This window comes from Athene noctua, chromosome 25, assembly GCF_965140245.1.
Source record: "Athene noctua chromosome 25, bAthNoc1.hap1.1, whole genome shotgun sequence".
In the NCBI taxonomy this organism is placed as follows: Eukaryota; Metazoa; Chordata; class Aves; order Strigiformes; family Strigidae; genus Athene; species Athene noctua.
Window position 1 is genome coordinate 5,824,913 of NC_134061.1, and position 20,685 is coordinate 5,845,597.

General features: G+C 65.5%; 2 protein-coding genes across 3 annotated transcripts; one reads left to right on the forward strand and one right to left on the reverse strand.

Moving 5' to 3' along the window:
• The first annotated feature begins 1,984 nt into the window (after positions 1 to 1,984).
• On the forward strand, positions 1,985 to 5,180 carry LOC141970362 (glial fibrillary acidic protein-like). The gene is made up of 6 exons (XM_074926911.1): positions 1,985 to 2,540; positions 3,120 to 3,180; positions 3,400 to 3,495; positions 3,570 to 3,731; positions 4,605 to 4,730; positions 4,943 to 5,180. The coding sequence occupies exons 1-6, from the start codon at positions 2,074 to 2,076 to the stop codon at positions 5,165 to 5,167; spliced, it is 1,137 nt and encodes a 378-aa protein (XP_074783012.1). The 5' UTR covers positions 1,985 to 2,073; the 3' UTR covers positions 5,168 to 5,180.
• Positions 5,181 to 8,220: 3,040 nt separating this feature from the next.
• LOC141970361 (kinesin-like protein KIF18B) lies at positions 8,221 to 20,604 on the reverse strand. Of its 2 annotated transcripts, XM_074926908.1 has the most exons (16): positions 20,473 to 20,604; positions 19,493 to 19,893; positions 16,592 to 16,749; positions 16,009 to 16,113; positions 15,625 to 15,735; positions 13,965 to 14,162; positions 13,601 to 13,777; positions 13,136 to 13,210; positions 12,908 to 13,017; positions 12,490 to 12,601; positions 12,136 to 12,251; positions 11,179 to 11,393; positions 10,073 to 10,412; positions 9,178 to 9,273; positions 8,802 to 8,992; positions 8,221 to 8,561 (listed from the first exon to the last, which is right to left on the reverse strand). In XM_074926908.1, the coding sequence occupies exons 2-16, from the start codon at positions 19,806 to 19,808 to the stop codon at positions 8,446 to 8,448; spliced, it is 2,436 nt and encodes an 811-aa protein (XP_074783009.1). In that variant the 5' UTR covers positions 19,809 to 19,893; positions 20,473 to 20,604; the 3' UTR covers positions 8,221 to 8,445. The 2 variants fall into 2 exon arrangements, with proteins under 2 accessions (XP_074783009.1, XP_074783010.1); XM_074926909.1 differs by lacking the exons at positions 19,493 to 19,893; positions 20,473 to 20,604 and adding an exon at positions 17,170 to 17,637.
• Positions 20,605 to 20,685: the final 81 nt, after the last annotated feature.

Consider the following 20,685-nt stretch of genomic DNA (forward strand, 5'->3'; position numbering starts at 1 on the left):
AGCTTCTAATTAACACTTGCAGCCCGCTCCCAGTTCGTTTGTCTCATTAAGGGGGGCTGGGGAGGAGGAGGGGGAGAGCCCAGCTCTGCCTGCCGGCAGGGACAGCTTTCTGTGCTTTGATCCCGGCCGGCAGGAGCTGGGAGAAAATCAACCTCTGGGGAGCGGCGCGGGGGCTGGCGAGGACCCCGCCGCGCCCCCAGCCCCGTCCTGCCCCGCCAGGACTGTGCACGCCAGGGGACTTCAGAGAGTCCCGGGGGACGGAGGAGCCCTGTCACCAGGGGCTGTCACCCAGCACACGTTCCCAGGGCTGCCACTCTTCCGGGAGGCCAAGTGTCACTTGCGGGGTACATCGGGGCCCCAAGCCGGGCGTTTCTGTGGGCAAACCCCTGCCCGCCGCTGGTGACAGCGGCCCAGGACAGCTGGGGGACACGGGCCTGCCTGGGGGCGAGGAGCTTCTGGGGATTCGAGGGGGATGTGGCAGCAAGCGGTTGTCTCGGAGCGCCGCCCGAGTGCCCCCAGTCGCACCAGTATGAGCCCGCCCTGGCCCTGGGTGCCCACAGGTCACACCCGTGGGGCCACGGCTGTTGCCACGACACTTTCCAAGTGGCCGCGGTCGGTGGCCCGGCGACGGTGGCCGCGGTCCAGCGGGGCCTGGCGGCGTGTCCCCGTCCCCGAGCGGGCGGGGAGCCTTTCCCGGCCATCGGCTGCCATCTAGCTGCCAGCCGGCGGGAGCTGTCCCCCGCCCTGGCCCCGCTCCAGCCCCTCCTGGGACCCCCCCGGCTTCATCCAGCCGCCTCTTGGGGCCCCCACCCCGATGCCCCCACGAGTCCCTCGCGGTCCCCAAGCCCCCTGGCCCCCGCCGGCGCTGTCCCCGAGGCCTGGCCATGTCCCGCTGTGTGGCTCAGGGCTGGCGGTGGCCCCGTGCCCCTGGCTCTGTCCCCCCGCGTTTCCCGGCAGCGCCGGGCCCCGGCACAAAGAGACCCCGCGGGGGGGCCGGGCCCGCCGGCTCCGGCCCCGCACGAAGCCCCTTTCAGCCGCCCGGGGAGGGGTCCCGGCCCTCCCTCCTCCCCCCGCCGCCCCCGGCGGGCAAAAGCCCCCCCAAACTCAGCGCACAGGTGACGGGGACGCGGCCGCGCACCCACAGCAGCGGCTGGGGCAGGATCCGGCCCCCCCGAGCTGGGAAGGGGGGACCCGGCGCCCTGAGCCCCGGCCGGGCTCCGGCAGGACCAGGCGGCGCTTGACAGAGCCAGCGGGGGGGAAGGACTTGGGAGGCGTCAGGCTCTAATTAGCAGCCGGCCTTAATGAGCAGCCGGCCTTAATGAGCCGCCTGCCCGCGCTGCCAGACGGCCCGCACAGAGCCTCCGCCCAGGGGAGCCGGGGCCGGGCGGCGGGTGCGGAGCCGCTTGTGCCGGGGCTGGGCCCGGGGGGGCGACACGGGGAGCGGGCGGGGTGTGAGTCGTGAGAGAGACAGAGAGTGTGTGTGTGTGCGTGTGTCTGTGTGTGCGTGTGTGTGTGTGTGCGTGTGTGTGTGTGTGCGTGTGTGTGTGTGTGCGTGTGTGTGTGTGTCTGTCTGTCTGTCTGTCTGTCTGTGTGTGCGCACATGGGCATGGGGGGATGGAGACGTGTGTGCGTGTGGACGTGTGTGTGCACCCAGCACCCACAGCGCCCTGGGCCCCCGCACCCAGCACCCCTGGGCCCCCACGGCCGTGCCCCCAGCACCCACGCCGCCCCAGGGGAATGTATCCCGCGCCCACGGAGCCCTGCAGCGCTGCCCCCAGCTCCCGCGGTGCCCACGGCCTCGCACCCCGCCTCGCACCCAGCACCCACCCGCCGGCTGCCCCACGGGTGCCCACGGCCACGGCTCTGCCTCCCAGCCTGGCGTGTGCCCCAGCCCCCCCAGTGCCCGCCGCGGGGGCAGGGGGCCGTGCTGCGGTGCCCGGGCTGGCTGCCAGGGCACAGCCCCCCCCTGCTGCTGTGCCGGGACTTGGGCTCCCTGCCCGGTGGCCAGTGACGGGGGGGCCCCCGGGCTGCATAAAACCCCCGGGCCGGGCCCATCACGCCCCCCCCTTCGGCATGGAGAGCCAGCGGCTCTCCTCCTACGGCCGCCGCATCGGCCCCGCCGCCCCGGGCTACCGGGGGCTTCCCGCCAGCCCCCCCGCCCGGCTCCGGGCTCCCCGCAGCGCCCAGCCTGGTCCCCGCACGGGTGCCCGCCTGGGGCTGGGCAGGATGGACTTCTCGCTGGCCGCAGCGCTCAACTCGGAGTTCAGGGAGACGCGCACCAACGAGAAGGTGGAGATGATGGAGCTCAACGACCGCTTTGCCAGCTACATCGAGAAGGTCCGGCTGCTGGAGCAGCAGAACAAGGTGCTGGTGGTGGAGCTGCACCAGGCGCGGGAGCAGGAGCCCTCGCGTCTGCCCGACGTCTACCAGGAGGAGCTGCGTGACCTGCGGCGCCACGTGGAGCAGTTGGCCACCGCCAAGGCCCGTCTGGAGATCGAGAAGGAGAACCTCGCCGAGGACCTCGGCAGCCTCCAGCAGAAGTAAGGCTCTGCCCCGCTTGGGGTAGCCCTGGGGCCCAAGGTGGCGACCATGACCAGGGTGGGGATGGGGAGCGGGGTGGGGATGGGGAGCAAGGGGGCCACCAGCAGCACGATGGCCTCAGGGACCAAGGTGGCCCCCAGGATGGTGATCACAGTCATCTGGGGACCAGGGCGGTGGCAAGGACCAGGGTGACAGCAGGTATCCCCAGGTTGGCCACTGAGACAGAGACCAGGGTGGCCACCAGGACCAGGGTAGCCCTGGGGACCGGGCAGTGGTGGGCACCAGGGTGGTGACGGGGCCGCGGGTGGCAACAGGGACCAGGGTGACCCCGGGAACAGCGCAGGACGGTGGCGGGGGGTGTGGGATGGGCACGTGGTCCGACACAGGGTGTGGGTGCTGGGAGCGCAGGGCCGTGTCGGCCCGGGGGGTCCATCCCTGGGGCTCAGGGTGACGAGGAGCAGCGCCTAATGAGTAGCAGCAATACTGAGTAGCAGCGCCCAACGAGTACTGCGCCTAACGAGGAGCGATGCTGAGGGGAACGGTGCTGAGTGAGTAACGGTGCCTCTGCTCCGGCGCAGGCTGCAGGACGAGGCGACCCTGCGGCTGGAGGCCGAGAGCGACCTGGCTGCCTACAGGCAGGTGAGGGCAGGGGCTGGACCCTGCGTCCCCCGTCCTGCAGCCCAGGGGCTCAGCCCCCAGCTCAGCCTCCCGCGGGGACGGGCAGGGGTGGGCAGGAGCGGGCAGTGGGGGGCTGGGGTGCCTTGGGGTGGGCAGAACGGGGCAGCACGGGGCAGGGCCGGGCAGCTCGGGAGGGAGCAGGCCCTGGGGACGGTCCCTCCTCTCCCCCCGCGGCGGCAGGACGTGGACGCCGCTGCCTTGGCTCGCCTGGCCCTGGAGCGGCGGGTGGGGACGCTGCAGGACGAGATCGCCTTCCTCCGCAAGGCCCACGAGGAGGTAACCCCGCGCGGGGGGCTGGGGGGGAGTCCCGGGGCTCGCCGGGGCCGGGCTGAGCCCCGCTGTCCCCCCAGGAGCTGCGGGAGCTGCAGGAGCAGCTGGCCCGGCAGCGGGTGCACGTCGAGGTGGACGCGAGCAAGCCGGACCTGACGGCCGCCCTGCGCGACATCCGCAGCCGCTACGAGGCCGCGGCCGCCAGCAACGTCCGGGAGGCCGAGGAGTGGTACAAGTCCAAGGTGCGGCGGAGCCGGTCGCCCGGCGGGGGGGCCTGGCTGTCCCCTCCCGAGCGTCACCTCCTCGGGGCTGGGCGGCGCCGCCTGGGGGTGGCGCGTGGGGTTTGGGATCCTCGCTGCCCCCGCCCGTGTCCCGTGTCCGGGCCTGGTCCCCGCGGGGAGCGGGGACGTGTCCCCCTGCGGAGTGACACGGGCACGGTCCCTGAGGCGTGTTCCCAGTGACGGGGCCCACAGGCACTGTCCCGCAGGAGCAGGGACACGTTCCCGGTGGCTTCCAAAGGCACCATCCCTCCCACCTGCACGGCAGGGACGTGTCCCCAGCAGCACCTGCCGTCAGGGACGTGTCCCATGTCCGCTGTCCCGTTGCCTCAAGGGAGCAGGGACACGTCTCCACGACACGTGCCATCAGCCACGTGCCCCACGTGCGCCGTCCCTTCCACCCAACACCGCGTGCCACCAGGGGCACGTCCCGTGTGAGCTGTCCCTTCCTCCCATGGCAGCAGGGATGTGTCCCCACCACAGGCGCTGCTGGGGCCACGGCCTCCCGGGAGCTGGGATGTCCCTGGGACACGCGCCTTTGGGGATGTCCCGCCTGTCCCCAACGGCTGCAGGAACAGGGACATGTCCCCAGGCCCACACCAAGGGCGTGTCCCGTGTGCACTGTCTCCTCCTGCCCCAGCAGCAGGGACACGTCCCCAGTGACACGGGGCTCTGGGGACACGTCCCATGAGCACCGTCCCACCACCCTGCCGGGTCGGGGATGTGTCTGTGTGCCACGTGCTGGTGGGGCCACGTCCCTGCAGTGGAGCAGAGCAGGGCTGTGTCCCCACGCCATGTGCCACTGGGACACATCCCACGGCACGTGTCCCCCCCCAGTTCACAGACCTGACGGCCGCGGCCGCCCGGCACGCAGAGGCCCTGCGCGCCGCCAAGCAGGAGGCCAACGAGTACCGGCGCCAGCTCCAGGCCCTCACCTGCGACCTGGAGGCTCTGCGGGGTGCGGTAGGTGACAGCTGCGGGCAGCGGGCGGGGGACACGACATCGGGGGGCTGCCACCGCCACCGGGCTCCCTGGCACGGCGCTGGGGACCCCCACCCGCTGCTGGGGGAACGGCTGGTCCCCAGGGGTGGGAGGTGGATGGGCACCGCGGAGAGCCACCAGCTCCCGGGAGAAGGCGGCGGTGGAGGGTGTCCTGTCCCCTCGGGGTCCCCCAGAACGAGTCCCTGGAGAGGCAGCTGCGGGAGCTGGAGGAGCGCTACGCCCTGGAGACGGCCGGCTACCAGGACACGGTGGCACGGCTGGAGGAGGACACCCGCAGCCTCAAGGAGGAGATGGCCCGGCACCTGCAGGACTACCAGGAGCTGCTCAGCGTCAAGCTGGCCCTCGACATCGAGATCGCCACGTACCGCAAACTGCTGGAGGGCGAGGAGAGCAGGTGATGGCAGAGCGGGGGCTTCGTCCTGCCCCTGCCCCTTCCCCGGCCGTGTCCCAAACTGTTGGAGAACGGCTTGCAGAGAGCAAGGCCATGGGTCTCTGCAGAAGCTGATTGCAGCCATCTGAGGTAAACAAAGGAAAAAACCCAGGGTACAGTTATGCCAAACAACAGACTGTTATGTTAACAAAGAGAGAAACTGAGGTACACAATGGCCTTGATGGTAAAAACAACCTTGGGAAAGGAGGCAGGCCAGAAGAGGGAAGATGTTGTGACATGTCTGAGATGCCACAGGGGGCTGGGACATTATAATGTAGCCTGTTACATGTATCCAATAGATTTGTGAGGAGTATGCACGATTATTGTAGAGTGCTTATATAAGGGGTGATTTCTTTCAATAAAGTAGAAGCTTGCTCTATCATTCACATTGAATCGGCTGCTTGCTTCCTCCGCCCGTCGCAGCAAACCTCATTTTTGGTGAGCGAGCTGGGGTGTGCGTTGTCCCTGCCCGGCGCTGGCACTGCTGGCCCCGTGCGCGGGCTCCTGCTGTCCCCGCCGAGGACGCGGTGCCTGGGTTAGTTCTGGTGCCTGCAGAGCCCAGCGGTGCACCCGTGGGGCAGCCGGCGGGTGGGTGCTGGGTGCGAGGCGGGGTGCGAGGCCGTGGGCACCGCGGGAGCTGGGGGCAGCGCTGCAGGGCTCCGTGGGCGCGGGATACATTCCCCTGGGGCGGCGTGGGTGCTGGGGGCACGGCCGTGGGGGCCCAGGGGTGCTGGGTGCGGGGGCCCAGGGCGCTGTGGGTGCTGGGTGCACACACACGTCCACACGCACACACGTCTCCATCCCCCCATGCCCATGTGCGCACACGCGCACACACGCACACACGCACACACGCACACACACACACACACACGCACACACACACGCACACACGCACACACTCTCTGTCTCTCTCACGACTCACACCCCGCCCGCTCCCCGTGTCGCCCCCCCGGGCCCAGCCCCGGCACAAGCGGCTCCGCACCCGCCGCCCGGCCCCGGCTCCCCTGGGCGGAGGCTCTGTGCGGGCCGTCTGGCAGCGCGGGCAGGCGGCTCATTAAGGCCGGCTGCTCATTAAGGCCGGCTGCTAATTAGAGCCTGACGCCTCCCAAGTCCTTCCCCCCCGCTGGCTCTGTCAAGCGCCGCCTGGTCCTGCCGGAGCCCGGCCGGGGCTCAGGGCGCCGGGTCCCCCCTTCCCAGCTCGGGGGGGCCGGATCCTGCCCCAGCCGCTGCTGTGGGTGCGCGGCCGCGTCCCCGTCACCTGTGCGCTGAGTTTGGGGGGGCTTTTGCCCGCCGGGGGCGGCGGGGGGAGGAGGGAGGGCCGGGACCCCTCCCCGGGCGGCTGAAAGGGGCTTCGTGCGGGGCCGGAGCCGGCGGGCCCGGCCCCCCCGCGGGGTCTCTTTGTGCCGGGGCCCGGCGCTGCCGGGAAACGCGGGGGGACAGAGCCAGGGGCACGGGGCCACCGCCAGCCCTGAGCCACACAGCGGGACATGGCCAGGCCTCGGGGACAGCGCCGGCGGGGGCCAGGGGGCTTGGGGACCGCGAGGGACTCGTGGGGGCATCGGGGTGGGGGCCCCAAGAGGCGGCTGGATGAAGCCGGGGGGGTCCCAGGAGGGGCTGGAGCGGGGCCAGGGCGGGGGACAGCTCCCGCCGGCTGGCAGCTAGATGGCAGCCGATGGCCGGGAAAGGCTCCCCGCCCGCTCGGGGACGGGGACACGCCGCCAGGCCCCGCTGGACCGCGGCCACCGTCGCCGGGCCACCGACCGCGGCCACTTGGAAAGTGTCGTGGCAACAGCCGTGGCCCCACGGGTGTGACCTGTGGGCACCCAGGGCCAGGGCGGGCTCATACTGGTGCGACTGGGGGCACTCGGGCGGCGCTCCGAGACAACCGCTTGCTGCCACATCCCCCTCGAATCCCCAGAAGCTCCTCGCCCCCAGGCAGGCCCGTGTCCCCCAGCTGTCCTGGGCCGCTGTCACCAGCGGCGGGCAGGGGTTTGCCCACAGGAACGCCCGGCTTGGGGCCCCGATGTACCCCGCAAGTGACACTTGGCCTCCCGGAAGAGTGGCAGCCCTGGGAACGTGTGCTGGGTGACAGCCCCTGGTGACAGGGCTCCTCCGTCCCCCGGGACTCTCTGAAGTCCCCTGGCGTGCACAGTCCTGGCGGGGCAGGACGGGGCTGGGGGCGCGGCGGGGTCCTCGCCAGCCCCCGCGCCGCTCCCCAGAGGTTGATTTTCTCCCAGCTCCTGCCGGCCGGGATCAAAGCACAGAAAGCTGTCCCTGCCGGCAGGCAGAGCTGGGCTCTCCCCCTCCTCCTCCCCAGCCCCCCTTAATGAGACAAACGAACTGGGAGCGGGCTGCAAGTGTTAATTAGAAGCTTCCTCGCTCTGAGAAGACAAAGGCGAGATCAGCCGCTGCCAGGCAGGGAAGTAGTGCAGAAGGAGCCGGTGACCCCGGTCCCTGTGGGACAGCAGCACACCCGCAGCTGGGTCCTCCCTCCCCGTCCTGCTCCCACCACGCTTGGTCACCTCTGGGGGTGGCTACGAGGAGCTGGGGCAGGCAAGCAGATGTGCCCGTGGCCAGACGTGCCCTGGCACGGCAGCAAAGGGGGTCGCAGGGGTGTCGGGGGACAGGTGTGGTCCCCAGGCAGGGATGCGGGGAGCTCTCTGCTGTGCAGGCGGCTGGAGCCAGGAGCCCCCAGCGTCACACGGAGACAGGGATGGTGGCCATGGGGTTTTAGCAGAAACACTTTTCGCCCCGCAAAGCAGCAGCAGCCGGTGCTTGCCGGCACTCTGGGACACGGAGCGAGCGCCCCAGAGCCCCCCGGGCACAGCAGAGGGGGCAGAAGGCACCCACGGGGTCCCGGGGATGATGGGAGATGGGGGAAGCCCCGACAGAGCCCACCCCCACGAGCAAGGGCCTTTTCCAGGCCCGCTCAGACGGGAGCTGCTTCCCCATCCCAGCTCCCTGGGCGAGGGGGAGGCGAGAAGAAACAGCCGCACGTCTCCCCTCTCCCCTCTGGTTGGAAACGAAAAAGGTTTATTAAAAATACATGTTATTTCTTAGTATGATACGACAGGGGACGTAACTGGGACGGTGAACAGGAGGGGGCTGGGGGTGACTGCAGGGGGACAAGAAGGGCTGCAGGAATTGTTGTGTGGCTGCAGGAAGGGTGGGACAGGGCTACGAGAGAAAGGAAGAAGTTTGGCACCTGGGTTGGGACACTGCCGGGGATCCTGGGTGCAGGAGCCATCAGCATAAGAGCTTCATTGGCTGGGGGGTGGGAGCAGGGGGGGCACTGCCCAGGGCCACGAGCTCTTTGGTGGTCCTTCTGCTGCCCTTCCAGGAGAGAGGGCCCGCAGGATGCTCTGAGGATGGAAAGAGGAGGGAAGTGCATTAGGCAGCTGCTGGGTAAAAGCAGCAAACCCAGGTCCCGTCCCCCCCGGCCCCGACAGAGATCCAGGTGCTGCCAGCCCCCTCCTCCTTTCTGCCCCTCCCCAAGCACCCACCAGCCTTCCCCGAGGCTCTGGCTACAGCCAGGAAGCAGCAAACCCCAAAGAGCATCTTCCACCAGCAGCAAACCTCCCAGTTCGAGGTATTTTCCTCACCTGACCCGGAAGGGGGCTGGTCCAGCGCCCGCTTGGTGCCTGCCCTGCCGCAGGGAACGCTCTTGCAGCCCGTGGTGCTGCGGGCAGAGGGTTTCCCCAGGCGCCTGCCCGGGAGCGGAGGGGCGCGGGAGGGCTGCGCAGATCTCGGGGTGCTGCAGCTCTGGAGCCCACCCAGGGTGGGGGGAGCAGCGCTGTGAAGAGAAAGGGGCCGTTTTAAACCCGCGAGGCTCAGGGCGGAGCCCCCCCGCGTCCCCACGTGTCACAGGTGAGGTGGGGCCGACGCAGGCAGGGACGGGGGCTCGAGCCCCAGGCAGCTGCCAGCCCTTGCTGCCTGCGCGGGGCGCTCTGGGGCACGGGGGGCCGGCGGCTGCCTCACCTCTCCACTCGACTCCGCTTCTGCGCAGGGGCTTTGGAGACCACGGAGGGCCTGGGGATGGAGGAACCCTTCACGGCAGACACCGGGGCACAGGCTCTGCGGCCAAGGAGAAGGGAGTTAGTGCCCGCTCTCGTGAGGCTGCGAGGCAGCCAGGCCAACACCATCCGCCCGCAGGGAACAGGAGTCACAGGAAACCTGCCCGGTTTTGTAGGGGAAAACCGTTCCAAGAGGGGTAAATCCTCAGGAGAGCGGCACAGGAGGCGTCAGCCGCCTGGCTACTGCTGCTCCCTGAGGTGCTCGGGCTGTTCCCCTGGACCTCAGTGTCCCCAGTTCCCTCGGTAGGAACCATTTCCTAGAGCTGCAGGAGGAGACGGGGAGACCTCGGGGTGTCCTGCGTTACCAAGGCCATGCCCATCTCTGCCTTTGGATGCTCTCACAGATTCACAGAGCTTTGGAAAATCCAGAGCCCCTTTGAAGCACCAGCAATAAAAAAAACCCCAAAACTACCAACTAAACAATAAAACGCAAAACCCCAGAGTGTGCAGTCCCAACCCTCGCTCCAACCTCTCTGGGAGCAGAGGTGAGGCCCCACCTGCTTCCCAGCCAGCACGCGGGGCTCCAGAAGGGCCCCAAAGGGAGAAATAGATTTCTTTGGAATGTTTTTTATATCTTTATATATATATATATAAAGATATTTTATATCTTTATATATATATTTGACAGCGATTCACACACGAGCTCGGACCGCTGGCTGCCTGTCTGCAGGCTGAGTGTTTTCTGCCCAGTCTCCCCCCTTAGCAGAGCTGCAGCGATCCACGGAGGATTCACCCAGACAGCAAGATCGTGGAGGGGGGAGCCCCAAAACCACAGTTAACCCCCCCAGGCCAGCACTTACTGGGGCACGACGGGGCCGTCCTGCTTGTTTAGGTGGCTCTGGACGCTCTCCCAGATGGAGAATTCTGGCAGGCTGGAGGCAGCTGCCTCGGCCACGCTGGGTGAACCACTGCTGTTGGAGACTTCAAAAGTCTCGTTCAGGTTGTGAATGGGCACAGCAGGCAGCGTGCGGCGGTTTTGGGCAGCCGATGACACCGGGGACATGTGACTTGTTGTAGTCCCCCTCTTCTTAATCGGGCCAGGAGCCACCGACGTGGGGCTGCAGGGGGCAGCGAGGTCCTGCAAGCGCTGCACGGTGCCACTCATCCCGGGGGTGCTGGGCACGGCGACAGACACCTGGGCTGAAGGAGCAGAGAAGAAACAGAGTCACCTCCTTGTCTGCAGTTCCCAGGCACCCGCAAAGCCCGGGGCATCCCCCTCACAGCCCCCCGTCACAGCTCGGCGGAGGTCAGCCCAGCGAGCCCTACAGCAGCCGTTTGCCAGCGGGTGTTTCCATCAAACCACCTTAAACCGAGAGGAAAAGAGCCAGCACAACTAATCCTAAAGGCATCAGGCTGGGCCCAAAGCAAGTGCCCTGCGGCAACGCCCGGTCTGTGCCCGGAACACAGGGTCTGCAGAGCCCACGGCTTCGCTATGGGCATCGTGCATCGGCCCTGAGGATGAGGAGGGAGAGCTCAGCCCTGGTCAGATGCAGGCTGCCGGCTGGGAGGCTACAGCCAGGCTGGCTGGGACAAATGTTCCATGGAGGAGTAAACAAGAGGAGGACAAATGAGGATCAGAACTGCTGTTTTGGTCTCCAGGAGCAGAAATATCCCTCACGTTTATGCTGACTCGCACACACGTGCTGAGCTCCCCGGAGACAAGGGCTGCTCCTGGCTCCGGCCGTGCCCCGGGCTCCCGGCGGTGCTGGCCAGCCCCAGTCGCTCTACAAAGCGAGGCTGCAGCCGCTCTGGGCAGAACCCGCTGGGTGCCACGTCAGGAGGAGTCAGGAAAAACTCATCTCCCTGCCCTGTGCCCACAGCTGGGAGCTGCCCCCCCGCCACCGGCTCCTCCAGCGCACACCGAGACAAAAGAGAGGGGGCAGCACCGACGGCCCCAGCTTCTCACCCTCACAGCCCTGCTGCATCCTCTGGGCAGGGCTGGCCCCGCCGATCTCTGCGGCTCCCTTTGCAGACGTGGCTTGCTCCCCGCTTACACCAGCCTCCTGACTGACCAGGCGCTCCAGGTCCTCAAATTCGGAGACCATGGCAGGAGTGAGGAGGGCGGCAGCCTTCAGGAGGGCGTATTGCTTTCGGGCAACGTTCAGGACGGCAGCCAGGAGCCTGGGACAGAGAGAGACAGACCCAAGAACCAGTTAGCAGGCGAGCGTGAGCCAGCGTCACCAGTACCGGAGGCCCAGCAGCACCAGCGTCACCTCTGAGACACCTCCTTGGGCGGGGCAGAGCCTGTTAGCAGAGTTTTGGGGCAAGAGAGGCAAACTGAAGTCGAGAGATACCCAAGTTGTAAATCTCTTCCTGGACAACCCAAGCTGTGAGTTGTGTGTTTACCTGTTAGTTACAGGGACAAAACGGCACCTGCAGGCTCTGCCGGCTTCAGACACTTGTCAGCTCCGGCAGAGGCAGACAGATCCAGGCACACGTCAAGGCCAGCCTCCCTCAAGAGGCCTTTCCAAAGAGGTTCATTCTGCCAAGATGCTTGGGGCAGAGACATCAGCAGATGGTGCCACGGGAGCCCTGCCAGGGCAGGGCCCGGGGGAGCAGCGGCAAGAGGAAAGACTTCGCAGAGGTAATTTCAGGACTAACAACGCGCACTGACGGCTCACACGGTGGCTGTGCCTGGAAACCTTCACTGCTGCATTTCCAGGAGAGACTATCCCATGGGATTAGATCTCCAGGAGCCAAGTCCCTTATTTTACAGGGCCGGCTGTCATCTGCAAAGACCTGGTCCCACGTCCTTCTGGACAGCCCTTAGGATGGCTACAGGATGCAACAGGAGGGTGGGCAGCCCGTCCTCCGCAGGCAAACATGAGGAAGCAACATGTGGGAACGACACGAGGACACTCACGTCTCTGCCCGGCTGCCAGACAACCCCTGCAGAAGGCACCTTGGTGTCTTCCCTTCCAGCTGGACGTCTGTCTGGTGGGCTGCTCTGGGGCTGCTGGGAGGCCTTTCCTCTGGAGCCTGGAGCAATCACCCAAAAGCGCAGCATTAGCCCATCTCCGAGCTGAGTTTGTTCCCCAAATTCCCCGTTAGCTGGGAAGTTAAGGGGTTTTGCCAGCAGTCCACAGCCCCCCACACGCTGAGCCAGGAGCCCGTGGACCGGGTGAGTTCCTGCCCTCTCCCAGCGCGCCCAGGGTACCCCACGAGGGTATGTGAGCCCCCCACCAGGCCCCACTCATCACAGCACCCCTTCTCTCACCTCCTCCTCCAGCTCCATTGGCATCCCAACAGACTGTCCAGCTCCCAGCTCCTGCTGCTCTCCATCACTGCCCCTCTGAGCCACGCTGGTCTGTGGGACAGCTTCCTCCAACCTGCAGAAGGCAGAGAAGCAGCCACTGAGCCAGAGAAGATCCTCTGGGGAAGCTGTCACTTTGCCCAAGAAGTTTTGGGATGGATCAAGGAGAAGAGGATTAGGCCTTTGCAGCCCAGCTTTGTGCACTGTGCTCTGCCACGCTCATAACTGCCCCCGAGCCCAGTCGAGGTGACGTGCACACCAGTAAAGAAGCTCCTCTGCTTTCTAATGGACACATGGGCTCTGACCAGCACTAAAACCCCACAGGCTCGGGGCACACCAGGAGGTCCCACCAAGCTCTGTCCCTGCTCCCCACCAGCCTCACCTGGGCAGCCCCTCTGGGAAGCCGGAGGGAGCCAGCGGCGCCAGAGCCTGGTTCTGTGACTCCCGGGCAGCGTCCTCATAGACCCGGAGCTTCGCCCGCAGATCTGCCACCTGCGAGGAAGGATCAGCTCTTGCTCAGATGGTTTCACGAGCCCAGGAGCTCAGAGCTCCATGTCCCCAGCAAACCACAGCTAAAGCGAGAGCCCTCCCCTCCCCGCCAGCATCTCACCTCCGCTCTCAGCCGCTCGCAGGTGACGGCGTATTTACTAACGTGGCCGTCAGAGCTGGTCACATTGCTCTTCAGCTGCAGAGACAGGGCCAAGGCAGAGGTTAAAGCAGCACTGGGGCTGCACGTACCTCTCTCCCAGTGCTGGAGCTGCTCAGCCTCCTCCAGGCTCCCCAGGGAGCCCCAGGGTGGCTGCAGTGGACAGGAGCTGCGCTCAGGGACCTGCTGCCGCAGTCACAAGCCTTTCTGGGTGCTGGGCTGAGGAGCTTTACACGAAGACAGGGCACACACTGTCTGCAGCTTCATCCGCTGCTGTCTGCCCAGAGCGGCACCCCCAGGGCTGGAAAACTCAAGCTGGTTAAGGGAGGAACCCACTAACCTCCCCCCCCACAAACCAGGCTCCTTCCCAGCCATCCCCAGTTGCTCCCAAACACAGAGCAGATCACCGCCGCAACGCCAGATCCTCACCGACACCTTGATCTCCTTGGCCCGGCCGGCGTACTTGAGGGTGTTGTAGGTGTCCTCGTAGGCCAGGACGGAGGGACTCACGGCGGCGATCATGATGGTGCGGCAGTGGCCGCCGATGGAGTCCTTCAGCAGGCGTGTGAGCTTGCTGTCCCGGTACGGGATGTGGCTTTTCCTGCTCTGTACCGAGAGATCAAGGCTCTGCTCAGCTCCAAATCTGTGCCGCAAGGGCGCGGCCACCCTCATCCCACGGCACCTCTCGGAGCCCAGCCCAGGCTGCCACCCTCACCGCGCAGGCAGAACCATCCCCGGAGGACACCGCGCTCACCCGCCCACCCCGGCGGGGCCACGCGAGGAGCAGCGTTACCTTTGCCTCAGCCAAGGCGTTGATGACGTTGATGAGGGCCAGCAGCGAGCGGTTGATGTTGGCGCCCTCCCGGAGCCGCTCTCCCTTGGTGTTGGCGACCGAAGCTCGCTCCGAGCCTGCCAGGTCGATCAGGCTCATCTTGGCCACTCGCAGGTCGCCAGCGAGGCCGCCAGTGCAGTCCTGCTGCTTCACGTAGATCTGCGAGGACAGAGGTGGGTGAGGCTGCAGCTCCACCAGGCTCGTGGGGCTGCTGGTTGGAGCCAGCATCACCGGTTTCAATGTTTGTGAAACGATGGCGGAGCGGATCACGCAGGCGTGAGATCGAGCGGCAGGAAAGGAGGGGCCCGGCATGCTGAGAAGACAAGCAAAAACTCGGCGATGACTTGAGCAGCAAAGCCACGGAAGGGATCTCGCAAGACGGGACAGAGCTGCGGAAAATAATCAGCGTCTCCTGCACTTGGTGAGCGAGTGGGGTACAGCTGGTCGCGTCCCCGAAGGGCAACACCCCAACCCAAAGCCCTGGCATCATCCAGGATGTGCTCATGCACGGTGGCAGCCCCAGCCCTGACTCCGACTGTGGGTTTTTCCAGAAATCTCAGATGCCAGTGGGGGCTGCAAGCCCCCAGACACAGCCTCGCAGTGCCCCAGGGAGGCATCCAAGCAGGGCTGGCGGTGCCCAGCCCAGTTCCCAGCTGGTGCAGGCGAGGAGGGACACAGCCACTGAGACTCACCCACAGCACTGCTCCGTAACTTCCCCTTCAGCATCTCTCAAGATCTCCCAGGAGGAGCAAACACTTCCCCCACCGCCCTGGAACCCCCTCAGCCCCCCAGGAGCGGCTCCTGCATGGCCTGGAGGTGCCACAGAGATAGATGCTGGAGGCTGGTAACCGGTCCTGCATCCTCGCCAGACTGTGGTTTGCCTGCCGGGCAGGGCAGAGTTCCAGCACAGCTCATGGATTCACGGCAGGCGGGAATCCAGCACCCAGTGACAAGCCCGGCTGGGAAAGCATCCAGACACCTGGACTTCCCCCTGCAAGCAGCAACGGGCAAGGCACAGGTTCAGAATGAAATTGCAGTCAGAGCCCTCTGTCTCCCCACGCAGCCGTGACGGCCCTGCTAATTCGGGGAAGGGCCTGGCTGGAATTGAAATCAGCTGGCAGGTTTGTGTAGGAGAGCACCGAGAAACCAGGGAGCAAATTCACAGAGCCCCGGGGGAGCGGAATTCCCAGCTCAGAGCCGGGGGAGACACGACGGAGCAGACTGCCTGCCTGCGGCACCTGGGGGGAGGCACAAGCAGGAGCCAGCGATACGCGGCCCCTTTGCTCTGAGGAAGGTTTTAGGTGCGGCTCCCACACGCTGAGTTGACAAGAGACAAAAGCACAAAGGGAAATTTCAGCCCTTGGGACCCCTAACACCAAGCTGGGAGTCTGGGGCTGTCTGGGAGACGTGGCCACCAGCGTGACCAGTGTGTGCTGTCCTGCTGCAGCGCTGGCTACTGGCCTGCCCAGACCCACACCTCTCTTCTCAGGGCCAGGACCCACCGATTTTTCCTGTGGCACAGCAGGAGCAGGGGCAGGAACCCCGGGTCCTGGCACAGGCTGGCTCCCTCGCCCCCTTCTCAGCACAAATCCCGAGCGACACTGCAACCCGCAGCCCTCACCTGGAAGATGGCGTGCGAGCGGGAGGAGGTGCTGTTGGCGTCGGTGGGATGCTGCGTCCGGTTCCTGTTGCCGTTGGCCAACATCTCCAGCAGCTGCTCTGCCGACGCGGGCTGGGAGAGAACGGGCAGAGGGCGGGCGTCAGCGCAGCCCGTACGCAAGCACCGAGACAACCCAGCACCCAGCAGCCACGGCGGCGTAGGCTGAGGCATCCTGCAGCTCCGCGGGGCTCGTCTCAGCTCAGGGTGGCGTTTGCTGTCCGCCAGGAGCCGCGCAGATGGCACCCCCGCGCCCTCACACCCCCCACGGCCCCGGGACACGCATCCGCTGTCAGAACTGGTGCAGGCGCAGCGGTGCCCAGACCTTGTGCCCATTTCTCTACCCACCTGGTGGAAGGAGAGACCCTGAACCACGACTCCTTTCTCAGGATCCTCCCGGATGGCCAGAGGGCCCTTGGGCTCCAGCAGGTCATGAATCTGTTCGTTGTACACCTGGAGCAGGGAACGCCACGGAAGGCTGAGGTTTGGTTACCCAACGGGGAGCAGGGAGAGGAACTTTGTGCCCCAGTGTCACGCACAACCTGGTGTCCCCCCGATACCACCTCTGGGGCCTCGTTACACCAAGAGCAGCTGAGGGGGCTCTCAATGCAGAGGAGAGCTTGGGAGGGCTTCACTGGCAAGTCACCGCGCCACCACTCCTCCAAAGCCAGGAAGCCCTCGTCGCTCGGGGACCACGGCAAGGAGCAGAAAATGCCCCAGGCTCCAGGTGGGAGAAACCAGCAGCACCAGTTCTCCAAACTGGGTGGGTGAGCCTGCTTCCAGCCAGGCTCTAAGGCTGCCCTGGGGACACCGGGCACAGCTGTCAGTGCAGCGGGTACCCTGAGTGTGGCACTGCAGGGTCTGGATCAACCCCAGGTCCCAGTCACGGTGACCCGGAGGCAGGAGGGGACCCGGCTCGGACGCGGCGTACCTCCTGGTAGGAGACGAGCACCTCACAGCTCTTCTCCTCTTGCCTGGCCTCGATCCTCTTGTACAGCTCCACCATGGTGAGGTACATGATGCCAGGGCTTTCCTCCGAGCCCAGCATGGTGTAGGTTTTCCCTGCTCCTGTCGCACCGTAGGCAAACACTGGGAAGAGAAAGGGTGGAGGGTTGCAACGATCGTTAATTAACAGGAGCGGCGGAAAGTGCACTCCTTGTCGGAGAGGAGAGCTTCCCGCAGCAACCCCTGCGGCGGGGGCTGCTCACAGCCTTTGCAGAGACAAGCCAAAGCCAATTCCCCTCCGCGTTTGCCACTCGACCCCTCAGTGCCGTTTTTTTTCTCACTGCAGCCTCTCTCATTTAGCAGAGACAGAACGAGTCCCCAAACCATCACGTGCTTGGATGCTCCAGTCACCCCTGAACCTTCTTTTTAACAAGCCGAGCAGCCCCATTCCCCCACCTCTCCCCAGAAGGCGTTTCTTCTTCCAGACCTGGTAATTCATCTCACCCCCCCACCCCCCCTTTCAACACTCTTTGAAGCGTCACCATCAGAGCAGGACACACTAACCCAGAGAGCCTCAGCCCGTCCCCCCAATAGCAGCACTCGGGGCTTGGCAACTCTCGTTTGAGGATCCTGGAGTTATTTTATGCAGATAGAGACACGAGACGTGCCTGCCAGGTGGGCACAGTGACAGAGGCAGCCTTCAGCAGCTCGCAGAGCATGCCGGAGAGCCAGGAATAGCATCCTCCGGTCCCAGTGCCCGGCCCGGCACATGATTAGACAGGAGAGCAGCCTCTCCCGCACGGTGCTGCCTCACACAAGTGATGTGCTCGTTAAGCCGCTCGTCTGCTGACAGCCTGCCAACAGCACGGGGGGCTGCGGCGGCAGGCGAGGAGCTTTCAGACCCAGCAAGGAGCTTTCAGACCTGGCTTTACAGAGCTGCCAGCCTGCGGCATGCTCACAAGGGGCACGGCAAACCCCAAAGCACCCCAAGATGTGTCTGCTTCACCCCAGATCCCGCTCCCAAACCCAGCATCCTCCCAAAGCTCTGCCCCTCACCGCGATTCGGGCTGCGAAGGGATGGCAAAAGCAAGGGACTCTTTGCGCCACAGATCCACCTGATTTCTCGCCATCCTTCCCACCCTAGCAGAGCGGAGAGCATGTCATCCTTGTCCCTCAGAATGCCTGGAAAGCACCTGCCCAGCCTCATTTCTGCCCCAACGCCCACCTCCATCCCCTCCAGCACCGCTGTGGCCCCCAGCATCACAGAACCACAGCACACCCAGGCTGTGAGGAACCTGGAGAGATCATCTGGTCTGAGCTTTTGTGGGAAGGGGAGCCCAGATGAGATCATCTTGCACCCTGTCCAATGGCATCTTGAACACCCCCAGCCCTTGGGACTCCACTATGCCCCTGGGGAGGCTGTGCCAGTGAATGTTCTCACTGTAAAAAATGTCTTCTACTGAGATGAAACCTCTCCTGGTTCAACATGTCCCTGCTGCCCCTTGTCTTCAACTTGTGACCAGAGAGCCCCCATCCTCTCCAAAGCTGCCCTTTAAGTCCTCAAAAACGGATGAGGTTCGCCCCGGACTCTTCTCCTCTCCAGGGAGAAGAGACCCATCTCCTTCAGTCTCCCCTCTCTGTCCAGCCCTTGGCTCATCTCTGGGGCCCTCCTTTGGAAATCCTCAACTCTACCTGCATCCAGTCTACCTACATCTCTGTCTGAGCTAGAAATGTCCCTGCAGATGCAGCCCCAGACCCAACTTGGGAGACTTTGCACTCCTCTGTCTTCATCCTCCCACTGTTCCTGCTTTTCCAGCCCAGCCAGGTCCCTCCTCACCATTTCCTCCCCACAAATCCTTTTCCCCCTGGAGCCCTGCGTCCAGCTCTGGGGTCCCCAGCACAGGACAGACATGGACCTGTGGGAGCGGGGCCAGAGGCCACGGGAACGGTCTGAGGGCTGGGACAGCGCTGCTGCGGGGAGAGGCTGAGAGCTGGGGGTGCTCAGCCTGGAGAGGAGGAGGCTCGGGGAGACCTTACTGAGGCCTCTCAATGTATAGAAAGAGGCTTGTAGGAAAGTCGGAGAAAGACTTTTTACCAGGGCCTGCAGTGACAGGACAAGGGGCAACGGTTTTAAACTGACAGAGGGCAGGTTTAGACTGGACGTAAGGCAGGAATTCTTCCCTGTGAGGGGGGTGAGGCCCTGGCACAGGCTGCCCAGAGCAGCTGTGGCTGCCCCCTCCCTGGCAGGGTTCAAGGCCAGGTTGGACGGGGCTTTGGACAACCAGATTTAGTGACACATGTCCCTGCCCATCGCAGGAGGGTTGGACTGGATTGTCTTTCAAGGTTCCTTCCAACCCAAACCATCCTGTGACTCCGGAAGTTGCTCTTATTCAGGTTTTGCTTCTCCTCATTGCTCCCCAGGGGGAGATTCGACATTTCCATGTCAGGATCGTCCCTGTCCCGATCACACTCACAGTCACACCAGCTTGGTGCCAGCACCAAGTTTCAGGCTGCATGTTTGTGTGTTGCTGTTGTGTACCCTCATATCTCCAGCTGCTTAGGGCTTCCACAATAAATGAACAGCTCCACTGAGTCCACCCTGCCTGGGAGCAGATGGGACAGGAGCTCTTGCAAGGATTTTAGACTGGATTTTAGAAGTTTTTCTTTGCAGAAGGGGCTGTTGGGCGTTGGAATGGGCTGCCCAGGGCAGGGGGGGAGTCCCCATCCCTAGAGAGGTTGAAGAGTCGGGCTGAGCCAGCACTGAGGGATCTGGTGGAGTCGGGAACGGTCAGTGTGAAGTTTGTGGTTGGACAGGAGGAGCTTCAAGATCTTTATTATCCTGGATTATTCTGGGTTTCTGATCAAAGGAGGACCCTCCGGGTCTTACCGGAGCAGTTGTAGCCATTGAGGACGCTGTCCAACAACGCGTGGGTGGTGTGCTGGAACACCTCCTCCTGCGTGGCCCCCTCCCCAAAAACTCGGTCAAAGACAAACTTCAGGTCCTTGCTGTGGTGCTTGGGCCCGTGAGTGGGCAGCACACTGCTGGGGGGGCCACTGTGCTCTTCAGGGTTGAAGACGAGGATGTGCTGGTCAACGACATGCAGGACGGGGCGTGCGGCCCGCTCTCGCTCACAGGAAGCGCGGGGCCGCACACGCACCACAACAGCCACAGAGCCCTCCTGGGGCGGGGGCCCCAGCATCATGGTGACAGGGGGGTGCTGCGATGGGGGCGCGGCACTGCCTGGAGAACAACGGCACCGGGCTCCAACGTCCCAAGGGCCTCACGCACTGTGGGGGGTGGGGGGGGAATGGGTCAGCTGAGGCTGAGGGGGTGGAGGGGAGCCCACAGCTGGGCAAGGCCTCGCACCCCCTCCCTGTCCTGAGCCCCGCTGGTGCCCCCAGAGCTGCCGTTAACACCCGCCCACGGCCCGACCCCTTCAGCCCCGTCCCCCCCGGCCTACACCCCCCTCTGGTCCCTGCAGCCCCTCTCACGGCCCCACACCCCCTTCAGGCCCCCACAACCCCCTCCCACAGCCCTGCCCGCCCCCTCCAGGGACGCCGTCCCACCCCCTCCCCTTCGGGCCTCTGTAGCCCGCCCCCCCCTCCACGCTGCCACCTTCGAGCCCCCCCAGCCTCCCTCGGGCCCCTCGTTCTGCCCACCCAAGGCCCTTCCTAAGGCCCCCGGCCCCCCACACCGCCTCCCCCGGCCCCGCAGGCACTCCCAGCCCTCCCCACCCCTCCGAGCCCCGGCCCGCCCACCCCAGGGCCCCAGACCCGCCCCCAGGGCCCCAGACCTGCCCCCAGGGCCCCAGACCTGCCCCCCGCGCTCCCGCTCCTCCCCCCCGCGCACCCAACGCCTCAACGGACCCTCCCGCCGCTCCGCTGCCAACGGCCGTGCAGGCCCCGCCCTCGCTCCTCATTGGCCGCTCTTCACGCCCTCGCTCCTCATTGGCCGTTCTTCCCGCCCTCGCTCCTCATTGGCCGCTCTTCCCGCCTCGCCCTCCCATTGGCTGTCCGCCCTGCGCGCTGCACCATGGGAGCGGTAGTCCCGCGGCCCCGATTTGGCCGCCATCTTTCCCC

Coding starts and splice junctions, on each gene's coding strand:
- LOC141970362 (XM_074926911.1), top strand. CDS start 2,074: ATGGAGAGCCAGCGGCTCTCCTCCTACGGCCGCCGCATCGGCCCCGCC. Junction 2,541..3,119: donor CTCGGCAGCCTCCAGCAGAA/GTAAGGCTCTGC, acceptor GCTCCGGCGCAG/GCTGCAGGACGAGGCGACCC. Junction 4,731..4,942: donor TGGAGGCTCTGCGGGGTGCG/GTAGGTGACAGC, acceptor GGGGTCCCCCAG/AACGAGTCCCTGGAGAGGCA.
- LOC141970361 (XM_074926908.1), bottom strand. CDS start 19,808: ATGATGCTGGGGCCCCCGCCCCAGGAGGGCTCTGTGGCTGTTGTGGTG. Junction 16,750..19,492: donor CAATGGCTACAACTGCTCCG/GTAAGACCCGGA, acceptor TTCTCTTCCCAG/TGTTTGCCTACGGTGCGACA. Junction 8,562..8,801: donor CCAGCCCCCTTCCGGGTCAG/GTGAGGAAAATA, acceptor TTCCATCCTCAG/AGCATCCTGCGGGCCCTCTC.